Below are 12,635 nucleotides of genomic sequence, written 5' to 3'. Positions count from 1 at the left end.
TCCTCTCTTTTTTTTTACTCAGGTTCTTTTATACCTTTGTGGTTGCAGGTGCTTTGCTTAATGATCTGTGGAGTGTCAATGAGGAACAGCTGAGACGATTGTGCCTTCACATCAACAAGCAATCAGTTAGCTTCTCCATTGAACACACCGTGGCCACATGGCATTGCAGCAGAGCGCATCCGCATCCATAAACCCGGCCCATACTTCTTCTTCTTTCGGCTGCTCCCGTTAGGGGTTGACACAGCAGATCATCTTCTTCCATATCTTTCTGTCCTCTGCATCTTGTTCTGTTACACCCATCACCTGCATGTCCTCTCTCACCACATCCATAAACCTTCTCTTAGGCCTTCCTCTTTTCCTCTTCCCTGGTAGCTCTATCCTTAGCATCCTTCTCCCAATATACCCAGCATCTCTTCTCTGCACACGTCCAAACCAACACTATCTCGCCTCTCTGACTTTGTCTCCCAACCGTCCAACTTGAGCTGACCCTCTAATGTACTCATTTCTTATCCTATTCATCCTTGTCACACCCAGTGTAAATCTTATCATCTTTAACTCTGCCACCTCCAGCTCTGTCTCCTGCTCTCTGGTCAGTGCCACCGTCTCCAACCCATATAACATAGCTGGTCTCACTACCATCCTATAGACCTTCCCTTTCACTCTTGCTGATATCCGTCTGTCACAAATCACTCCTGACACTCTTCTCCACCCATTCCACCCTGCCTGCACTCTCTTTTTCACCTCTCTTCCACAATCCCCATTACTCTGTACTGTTGATCCCAAGTATTTAAACTCATCCACCTTCGCCAACTCTACTCCTTGCATCATCACTATTCCACTGACCTCCCTCTCATTTACACACATGTATTCTGTCTTGTTCCTACTGACCTTCATTCCTCTCCTCTCTAGAGCATATCTCCACCTCTCCAGGGTCTCCTCAACCTGCTCCCCACTCTAGCTAGAGATCACAATGTCATCAGCAAACATCATAGTCCACGGGGACTCCTGTCTAATCTTGTCTGTCAATCTGTCCATCACCTTTGCAAATAAGAAAGAACTCAGAGCTGATTCCTGATGTAATCCCACCTCCACCTTGAATGCATTCATCACTCCTACCACAGACCTCACCATGGTCACACTTCCCTCGTACATATCCTGTACAACTCTTGCGTACTTCTCTGCCACTCCCGACTTCCTCATACAATACCACAGCTCCTCTCTAAGCACCCTGTCACATGCTTTCTCCAGGTCCACAAAGACACAATGCAACTCCTTCAGGCCTTCTCTATACTTCTCCATCAACATCCTCAGAGCAAACATCGCACCTGTGGTGCTCTTTCTTGGCATGAAACCATACTGCTGCTCACTAGTCATCGCCTCACTTCTTAACCTAGCTTCCACTACTCTTTCCCATAACTTCATGCTGTGGTTCATCAATTTTATCCCCCTGTAGTTACTACAGTCCTGCACATCCCACTTATTCTTAAATATCGGCACCAGTACACTTCTTCTCCACTCCTCAGGCATCCTCTCACTTTCCAAGATTCCATTAAACAATCTGGTTAAAAACTCCACTGCCATCTCTCCTAAACACCTCCATGCTTCCATAGGTATGTCATCTGGACCAATGGCCTTTCCATTTTTCATCCTCTTCATAGCTGTCCTTACTTCCTCCTTGCTAATCCGTTGCACTTCCTGATTCACTATCTCCACATCATCCAACATCTTCTCGCTCATTCTCTTCATTCATCAGCCTCTCAAAGTACTCTTTCCATCTGCTCAACACACTCTCCTCGCTTGTGAGTACATTTCCATCTTTATCCTTTATCACCCTAATCTGCTGTACATCTTTCCCAGCTCGGTCCCTCAGTCTGTCTCATCATACGCCTTTTCTTTAGCCTTCGCCACCTCTCTCTTCACCTTGTGCCTTATCTCCTTGTACTCTTGTCTACTTTCTGCATCTCTCTGACTATCCCACTTCTTTTTTGCCATCCTCTTCCTTTGTATACTACCCTGTATTTCCTCATTCCACCACCAGGTTTCCTTTTCCACCTTCCTCTTTCCAGATGTCACGCCAAGCACCCTTCTTGCTGTCACCCTTACTACATCTGCTGTAGTTTCCCAGCTGTCTGGTAACTCTTCACTGCCACCCAGTGCCTGTCTCACCTCCTCCCTAAACTCAACCTTGCAGTCTTCCTTTTTCAACTTCCACCATTTGATCCTTGGCTCTGCCCTCACTTTCTTCCTCTTCTTGATCTCCAACGTCATCCTACAGACTACCATCCTATGCTGCTTAACTACAGTTTCCCCTGCCATCACTTTGCAGTCTTCAATCTCCTTCAGATCAACTCTTCTACATAGGATGTAATCTACCTGTGTGCATCTTCCTCCACTCTTGTACGTAACCCTATGTTCCTCCATCTTCTTAAAATACGTATTCACCACAGCCATGTCCATCCTTTTGGCATAATCCACTATCCTCTGACCTTCTTCATTCCTCTCCTTGACACCACACCTATCCATCACCTCATCGTCTCCACTGTTCCCTTCACCAACATGTCCATTGAAATCCGCTCCAATCACCACTTTCTGTCCCTTGGGTACACTGTTCATCACTTCATCCAACTCACTTCAAAAATCTTCTTTCTCACCCATTGCACACCCAACTTGTGGTGCATATGCACTAACAACATTCATCATCACACCTCCAATTTCCAGCTTCATAATCATTACTCTGCCTGACACTCTTTTCACCTCCAAAACACTCTTGACATACTGTTCCTTCAGAATAACTCATACCCCATTTCTCCTCCCATCCATACTATGATAGAACAATTTGAATCCACCTCCGATCCACCTGGCCTTACTTCCCTTCCATTTAGTCTCCTGCACGCACAATATATCAACCTTCCTTCTCTCCATCATATCAGGTAACTCTCTCCCCTTACCAGCCATACTGCCAACATTCAAAGTTCCTACCCTCAGATCCACTCTCTTTACCTTCCTCCTGCCTCCAGACACATCTCCCCCCTTTTCTTCTCCTTCTTCAGCCAACAGTCGCCCAATTTCCGCCAACACCCAGTACTGGTGGCGGTCATTGTTAACCTGTGGCTCGACCGATCCGGTATGGAAATTTGTATTGTTGTCCGCATATTGATTTGGTAAAATTTTACACCAGATGCCCTTCCTGACGTAACCCTCCCCATTTATCCGGGCTTGGGACCGGCACGAAGAAACACACTGGTTTGTGCATCCCCTGTGCCTGGGTTAAGCCCAAGCCATACTGTTTTTACTAAAAATTCTTGCACCACCACAGACCCCTAATGCACAGCACCACACACTTAAAGTGTCTAAATGGAAATGCTCTGTTCCAGTTTACAGGTTTGAAGGGTTACTTTAACACTGCATGAGTTCATTTAAACCTAGTATTTTGCTGTGTTCACAACCATGTATCAGATCCAGATTCTTAGACCTGTAAGGCCACCAAGGCTTTCCATTTTCCAGGTATAATTAACCTTTAAAGATGAACATTTCACTTTTAAGTTAATTTACACATTTTATAAAGATCCATAGATATATTTTCTTACAAAGTTCTGTTTAGTGCTAGAGGCGAGACAGGAACCATTCCATTGCAGGCCACACTCACACACACTAGGCCAGTTTTCAGGATTTAAATAACCTAATAAACATTTTTTGGTATGGGGAAGAAAACCTGACTTGATTTGACAGGTGGAAAACCCATACAGACACTGGAGCCAATATTCACAACTGACATAAAGAGTGACCGAGCCAGAATTCGAAGCCAGGATTCTGGTGCTGTGAGGAAGCAGATCTAATTTTTAAAAAGATATTATTTTAAATTCAACAGCAGATGTAGTTAAGAATAATGATCAGTAAAGAATGAAACACAAACTGAAAAGAGCAAACTCAGTTGTAAGGACTGAGTTCAGAGAAGCTAAGTAGGCTGCATTCAATACTTGTCTATTGCTGTTTCTTAAAGCACAGAGCAGCATGCAAATAAGGAACTTAGGACAAGTACAAAATGTTCCTCCTTTCTAAGCAGTAATAAAGGCAGAAGGAGTCTTCTGTTGGTAGCTTTGAATCCAAAAGGTACATTTGTTTTGTTGGATTTCCTATCGTGAATCAGCATTAGCAAGTGAATGACATCTGCTCCACTCTTCTATCCTGTCATTTTTGCAATATTCAGATCAGTATTTAGTGGCATAGCAAATCTGCTCTGAACTGTGATATTCAAGGAAAACTAATGTATGTGTGTGTAGAGGTGCTCATTTGTACTACAGTGCAAAATGTGGAGAGTAACAGAATGAAATATGTCTCTCAGAAACTCACATACTTGAAAACCTGACCAGGAATGGCTGAACTGCTGCTGTTATTCAGTGATTCCAGAGGGTAATGGGACAAGCAAGACTGAGATGTGATCAAAATACACAATAATGGAACAATTATAATAACAATATATTTACATAGCACTTTTCTCGACTCAAAGCACTTTACATAGACAGAGGGGAACCACTTCAACCATCACCAATGTGTAGCACCTACCTGGATGATGTGGCAGCAGGCATCATTGCGCCAGTACGCTCACCACACAATAGCTATTAGGTGGTAAAGGCGTGAGAGAGATAGTTAGCCAATAAAGGGCAGGAGATGATTAGGGGGCCAGAATGGACAAATTTGTGATGGGCAATTTAGCCTGGAGTTTGGGATAAATCTTACTCTTTTTGAAAGATGCTCAAGCATCTTTAATAACCACAGAGAATGTGGATTTCGGTTTTACATCTCATCCAAAGCACAACGCCATTTTTACAGGACAGTGTCCCCACACATAGACCACAGGGTAGATGCCCCCCTTACCAACACCTCTTGCAGCAGCTACCCTAGCTTTTCCTAGATGGTCTCCCATCCAGGTAGCGGTTGGGCCCGAACATGCTTAGCTTCAGGTGGATGACCTGTTCTGAAACACAGGTGGTATGGAGAAACTATGACATGAAACTTCCATTTTGCTCTATAGTTGTAAAAAAGTGAACATGTTTAATATTTTTTTTTGCTGTGTCAATGAACATTGTCGTTTTCTGTGATTTTAGTACCTCAAGAAGGTGCACTAGTTTTATACAGCATTCGTTCATTTTGTTTTTGAGGGCTTACCTCATAAAATATATGACTTTGTAGACAATTCTTACCAGCTGAATTTGTTTTGTATACACGCCAGATGTGCAGAATTTGAGTGCTTTGTAACTCATTTGATACATTTTGTAATATCTGTGGGTGTTACCTACACCAGTAAACTTTCAAAGTCGTTTTCTATTTAATGTACTTTGATTATTCAGACCTTGAATTTTTTATTGAAAGTATGAGTTTTCTAAAATGTCTCAGTAAGTAATTTTGGAATCAATTTGAGAAAATGTCTTCTTCACTTGTGAAACTGCTATAGTTTATGTGTGCATGCAATTGGCAACATCAGACACAGCCATGTCTGGGCACACTCGTCCTCACGCATACACCCACACATACTTCTGCCAGACAAATTTACAGTTATACACATATTCCAACATAGACTCCTTGAGGTACTGAAATAGCAGCACTAATCACTATGCCACTGTGCCACCTTTAATAAGAGATTTACGGGCAATCAAAATCAACTATAATTAACACATTAACTACTGCTGCATGTGAGCCAAATCTCCTTAACTCTATTCTTGCCATCTTAGTACATGCAGCTTTGCTTAAATAGTTTCCTGCTATGACATAGTTTGTCTTCCCATATTGTGACTGGATAATATTACAATATAGACTTGAATATTAACATTTCACATCTGAAGAAGGGTTTTGTGCTTATATGCTTTCTATGCCAGAGGAATATGAGTGTGTGTAAAGTGAGCAAGAGTGTGAGTAAGTATGTGAAATACGAGAAGAAGCAGCTTTGCTGTCAATATACTGTGCTCACATGGTCTAATCCAAATTCCTGGACTGAAAATGAAGTTCAAGGAGTTAGGTTCCAATGTTTTAAAATCATCTTCCTCATTGACAACACTACACATTGAGTTGTGAATATATTAATTCTAGATGTATTATTCCGATGCACTTACTATGCAGTTACACATGCTTCTGTCCTGCCTGCCTCTCTGTTTTTACAGTATTTGGTGTCCTATAGAGTAGGACATCTGAGGTGTATATCCGGGCACATTTTTAGCCATCTCTTTCAATTCCTGTTTTTTTCCTTCCTGCCAGGGCATCACACCATTTATATTGGGGTGCATGTTCCAAAGAGTTACCGACGGAGAAGACGCCACAGGAAGAGAACAGGACACAAGGACAAAAAAGAAAAAGAGAAAGTAACAGAAAACACTTCTGACAAGTCAGATATGGAAAACAACGATGAGGCTGGCAACAGTATTCTCAAACCTCTCAGTAAGTACTCAGAAATACCTGTCTGTTCAATTATTGTTTGTGTGGCATTGCAGTTGAACTGAGAAATGCATTTCATCTTCATTTTGTAAATTAATGTCACCCCCAATGGCCTTTAGCTGTCAATACTTTAAAGCCTTGTAGCAAAGGGGTTGGGTTGACTCCTCTTAGTCGAAACACATAACTGGGTTATTTCTTGTTGGTTGAGAATATTTATACAGACATGAATGAGCTTTAGAATAGAAATAATAAGGCCACTAATGGTACTGAGTGACTTGATGGTCGTCATTGTGCATAGAAGTCAGTAGCATTAAGAGGAAATGTGGCTTGGATAGCTTAAAGGCTCTGCAGCATGCCCGAGGACATCATCTGATCCTGTTTTCATGCTAAAGCTCTTTTCTTATGAGTGGTTATAAGAAATTGTATTATTTCATTCATGATGGATGGAGAATGACATTTTCAAATAAGAACAGTAATGCTTCTAAAAACAGAAAAAGGTGTTGTCAAAAAACCTTAATAATTTACAAAGTCATGCCAACATATGAGAAAAAAAGAAAGAAAGAAAGAAAGAAAGAAAGAAAGAAAGAAAATGAAAGAAAATGAAAGAAAATGAAATTGAAAATCCATCCATCCATCCATTATCCAACCTGCTATATCCTAACTACAGGTCCACGGGGGTCTGCTGGAGCCAATCCCAGCCAACACAGGGCACAAGGCAGGAAAAAAACCCCGGGCAGGGTGCCAGCCCACCGAGGGTAACTGAAAATGAAAATGAAAATTTGATCACACTCAACTCGGTTATAACACAGGAGGCTAGTGGCGCTCATAGAGGCAATTGTTTTTCTTGGTTCCTCTTGATTGGCCTTCAGGCAGTTGATCATTTAACATTTACATAACTTCATGTTACTTTCTTCATCAATAACCTGCTTAATAATGAAATGGACAAACCTCTTTATGTTAGGAAAGAGATGTTATAAGCAATGGTTCAGGGCAGTGAGTACTGGTCCAAGTTGTTTCATCTTGGGAAATGTTTTTTAGCTTGATAGGAATCTTTCATTGCTTAACTATTTTCTTAAATTAAGGCATAAGGGCTCATAACAGGCCATAATTCACCTTGACTTATAGTAGTATCATTGTTGGTTATCTGAAGTGAGTTTAGCTTCTTGATAAGTTTAAGTCTGTGTTGTATGCTGAGAATTATATCTTAATGTGAGATGAAGCCATGTTTAATGTTATCATGGGGTTTCACACTCCAAAAATGAGGCTGGAGATCAAATAAACTGTGTGTGTATGGAGAAGTACATGAAACATATGAAACCATATAACAATGGTAAGATGTACCTTTCTAGAGGCCTGTCACTTGAGCATTGTTCATTGCAGCACTGGAAAACACATTCCCTAACAAGTTATCTGAGACTTGTGGAACTGCTAGAAAATGATGTACCCTCTGCTTTCATGAGGGGTCTTACTAGGATTCATCAAAGGCTGTTGTGAATGCTTGGCCCTTTATATACAGACAAACACTGGGAGATGGCAGTGGAGCCCGGGCATTCCAGTGAGTGCTCTGCTAATATGGACCCATAACTTTGTGATGTACTCCCAGACATCAATGTTCACCTCCTTGGTGAAGGTTTATTTACTGCTGTCTTCCAAAGCTGACTTAGTTGGCAGAGGAGTTGAAAGAGAGCTTTTGAGCTGGGGGTCAGATTTCTAGGGATGATGGAGTTGACTGTGATTTTTGGCCTCTGTTGTGATGGCATGCTGGATTATTGTTGATGTGGTAATTGGGGCATCTGTTGTACAGTATATTCAGGCACAGATCAGACAGAAGTGTTTCTGTTTATCCTTCCCCAGTGTGTGTGTGTATCTTTGAAAAGATATAATTATTAAAGATTGTAGCTCCACCCAGTGAACGGGAATCAATAGAATATTATGAATTTATAGATATCCTGTGATGTTTACATAAACAAAATGGCAAAATTATTATTATTTTTTTAATTAAGTGTAGTCAATTTCCATGCATTATCTAATATTATTTTAAAGTAGATGACAGATAAAGAGGAATAGGACTTTGTATTGTGTTGTATTGTTGGCCAAAATGCATGATAATTTTCCCCTTTCTATGAGATTTAGCAATATCCATTTGTTTTATTAACCACTGATGTCAATGCTTTAGTGGCAGACACTCTATTATAGCAAATGACATCCATTATCCTCCTCATTTTCATCATCATCTCCTTATGTTTTTTGTGTACCTAAAGAAAGTGCTCACTGTTTCCTGAAATTGTTGATTAGTAAGTGCAAAGTCGTTTTCCCTAACTCATATTTTTAGCAAAATCTTCATTTCATATTAATCATATTCAATAATTCTGATTCACTGTATTCTTTTACATATAGCTCTTTTGATTAATTACACTGACTGATCAAATTATTAAGAACACCTATACTTCTGCTTATCCATGCAATTGTCTAATCCGTGATTTTGATCATGGTATGATTATTGGTGCCAGATGGGCTGGTTTGAGTATTTCTGTAACTGCTGATCTCCTGGGATTTTTATGCACAACAGTCTCTAGACTTTACTCTGAATGGTGCAAAAAACAAAAAATATCTCATGAGTGATATTTATGCGGAATGCAACACCTTGTTGATGAGAGAGGTCAGAGGAGAATGGCCAGCTTGGTATGCATGGAGAGAAAGACTACTGTAACTTAGATGACTACACAGGATAGCTGTGGTGAGCAGAAAAGCATCTCAAAATGCACGTTGAACGTTGAAATGGATGGCCTACAACAGCAGAAGATCAGATTGGGTTCCACTCCTGCCAGCCAAAAACAGAAAGCTGAAGCTGCAGTGGGCACAAGCTCACCAAAACTAGACAGGTGAAGACTGGAAAAAAACAATGCCAAGTCTGATGAATCTTGATTTCTACTGAGGCACAGAGATGGTAGGATGCACCCAACCTGCCTTGTGTCAACAGCCCTGGCTGCTGGTTGTTTGTTTAATAATGAGGAGAATGTTTTCCTGGCACAGTTTGGGCCTGTTAATACCAATCAATCGTCACTTGATTGCCACAGCCTATCTGAGTATGATTGCTGACCATGTGTATCCCTTCATGGCCACAATTTGCCCATCTTGTGATTGCTATATCCAGACTGATAATTCACCATGTCACAAAGTAAAAATCATCTCAACTGGTTACATGAACATGGCAATGTGTTCAGTGTTCTTCAGAGGCTTTCCCAGTCACCGGAACTGAAATGTATAGAACTACTTTGGGATGTGGCAGAACGGGGGTTCACAGCATGAATGTGCATCTGACAAATCTGCAGAAATTGTGTGATGCGATCATGTCAACATGAACCAGAATCTCAAAGGAATCTCTCCAACATTTTATGGAATTCATGCCATGAAGAACTGATACTGTTTTGAAAGCAAAAGGGGCCTTACTCCTAATTTTAGTATAATGATCCTAATAAGTTGCTCAATTAGTGTATATGTAATGAAAAGCAAAAGTCATCACAATTAGCTATATCAAACATTACAGTTATTTTGTAAAAGTATACTGCATTAATTAAGCCTGTTGAATTGTTTAATGATCAAATGGGTGGCCTAGTAGACAGACATTGCCAGGTAGTAAAGGATAGCAGGAAGGCAGAGAGTGAGTTGTTACCTGTGCAGAAGTGTAACGTATCCTGCTAAGAAGCTAGATGTGTGCCAACATCCCAGTTTCCAGTGCTGACCGACCTTCTGTTAAGAGATATCGAGGGCAAAAAGAAGATAAAAGACACCTTGATAATTAGAGGACAGTCTCAGAATCTTGCTTTTTTACTTTATTGGTCCTTTTGTTAATGACTGTGTGACTCATTAGTTTTTCCTCACTTGTTAATTGTTGTTATGTTTGTTAAAGCTCGTTCTATTTTAGTAAAACATTTAAAAATGTAAAAAATACCAAGAATAAGGTTATAAAAGCCAATTGGATCAGTAAGTAAAACTAACAGAGCTTTGGTTTAGAAGAAACAAACTCTCAATGTGTGTTTTTAAATAAAATCAATTTAAAAGAGAATACATGGAAATACATTCAAGTAGGATGAGCTGTACATTTACCAATTCACTTAAATGTATAACTGCTGGCTTATGATATTCAGAAGTTTTAATTTTTTTTCATTCCTTACTGTATTTCAATATAATCTGAAAAGTACTGCATATTTAATGCCAATGCAACCATGAATTAATTTTTTTTAAAACATTATTAAAAATAATTTTGTTAAACAGTTTATTGAGATGGATTTTATATGGAACAAAAGTTGTGCAATACACAGTGAAAATAAATACTTCAGAATATGTCATTGCCCCTTATTTATGGAGAATCCTTAAGCTTCAGTCATGTTTTGCTTTTAATTGGCTCATCAGATTGTGTCTCATCTTAAGTACACACAGTATTACTGAGTAAACCGACCAGCGAATGCGCAGTATATCTGGTGAGTAAGACAGAATCTAGACAATGTTGTGTTTTGTGATAGAACTGACAAACATGCGGCCATGCGTTATTTGCTTTCAGGATTGATTTGGGAAATAAACTTGTAGCAAACCATTGTTAACAGGATCATCAAGTTTATAGTGTTTACTGTCACCACCCTTATTGCTTCCTGCTATGCTCATTCAGTTTATGGCGTAAATGGTGCAGAAGGCTGTTGTGCAGTGCGTTTCTCTGTATGAAACGACTAAGCAATTTTACAGTAAGCACGAGACTGAATACCAACAAATATGGCAAAGTCACAGTAGTGAACAAATTGCATTGTATCCAGTGATTATTTAGCCTTGGGTTTGTTAGGGAAAAACACAAAACAAGAAACAAAATACTGAAATCAGCCTTCATGTAGAAATGCGTCATTTTAATTGGGAAGTTTATGCACAAAAAATGTCCTTGACTCCTGAAAAAGTAGAAATTTGGAAAAAGCAAACTGAGTAATAGTGTTAGCACTGTCAGTTATGTTATTCTATAGCTTTGTTATATATTTAAAGGAGACGTGTAAGCCACATGAAATATCTTATTAATAAGAATATTAAATCTTGCAGGATTTAAAAATATCCATCCATAGAATCGTAACTTGCTTGTCTTGCTGCCAAGAAAATAAGCATTACATCTTCAAACAGTATACCTGTAAAGTGGTTGTACAAGCAGATGGCAAAATATGTATTATTACAAAACCTAATAAGAAATATATTCTTCTTGGAAGTGTACAATTAGAAATGGCTTTAAAGAAAAAAACAGCAAGGTTAAAGAAATACAAAGACTATTCTGTTTTCAGGTAAGAGGAAGTTTTATTCTGATAATTACTGCAGTGCCTCTAGCACTCTGCTATGTTAGGTGATGGGTTTGCCATCTTTACATAGTTAGTAACGTCAGGTTTAAATGGTGCAATTGTAATTTATAAGATCTGCTTGAATCAACCACTTGCTTCTTAGGACTATTTATTATACATTCTGAGTATTTGGCTCCTGTCACATTTGCTTGTTGTATTAAAGCGGAGTGGTGGCAGAAATACTACTTGCAAGTTTTAGTTAGAGTACTAGAGTAGTTAGAGTATTTTCAGAAACCTTACGTATAGTAATTGTATTTATTTAATATACTTTACTTTTATTTATTTAATATTTAATAATATAATTTCCCTATGCATGGGTCAGGACATCTACAACTACAAAATACTGTATGTTTAGATATCAATAAGTCAAGTGGACAGCATGATGGCTAATTAGTTACTGCTGCTACTTGAAAACTCCAGGTAGCTAGATTTTAGTTCTCACCTAGTTAATATCTATGTGTGTTTTGAATGTCCTTTCCTTATTTGTGTCATTTTTCTCTCAATTCTGTGGCTTCTTCTGACATCACAAAGACTTTTCATGACTGATTGTGAGTGTTTGCATACAGTATGCATGCTCTACAGTTGAATGATGTCCTATTCAGGGTAGGCTCCTTCCTCGTGTCTGATTCTCTCATAATAGATTTTGATTTCTTCTGATTCTTCCAGCTGAGCTCTGGCCACTAGTTGCCCCAGTGTCTCTGTACTTTAACTTTTCAGTTTGAACCGTGCTGCATGTATTTCCACAGACACCATTCTCTTGTCTCTTTCTTTTGCTTTTTTGTAACCCTGGTAGTTTCACCCCCAGGATGTCACTAATTACAGTCTTCTACCCCCTAGGTGCCC

The 12,635-nt window shown here is 39.5% G+C and overlaps 1 protein-coding gene across 6 annotated transcripts in view; it reads left to right on the top strand.

The window, feature by feature from the left end:
* slc4a4a (solute carrier family 4 member 4a) overlaps nucleotides 1-12,635 on the top strand; it is a 285,556-nt gene that overhangs the window by 76,506 nt on the left and 196,415 nt on the right. For all 6 annotated transcript variants that reach the window (XM_051929546.1, XM_028805563.2, XM_051929545.1 and 3 more), the window contains exon 3: nucleotides 6,250-6,429. In XM_051929546.1, the coding sequence (XP_051785506.1) occupies nucleotides 6,250-6,429 (180 nt within the window). The remainder of the gene's footprint in view (nucleotides 1-6,249; nucleotides 6,430-12,635) is intronic.

Source organism: Erpetoichthys calabaricus, chromosome 7 (genome assembly GCF_900747795.2).
Source record: "Erpetoichthys calabaricus chromosome 7, fErpCal1.3, whole genome shotgun sequence".
In the NCBI taxonomy this organism is placed as follows: domain Eukaryota; kingdom Metazoa; phylum Chordata; class Cladistia; order Polypteriformes; family Polypteridae; genus Erpetoichthys; species Erpetoichthys calabaricus.
The sequence above is the reverse complement of the archived record's forward strand: the minus strand, read 5'-3'. Positions and strand labels throughout refer to the sequence as shown.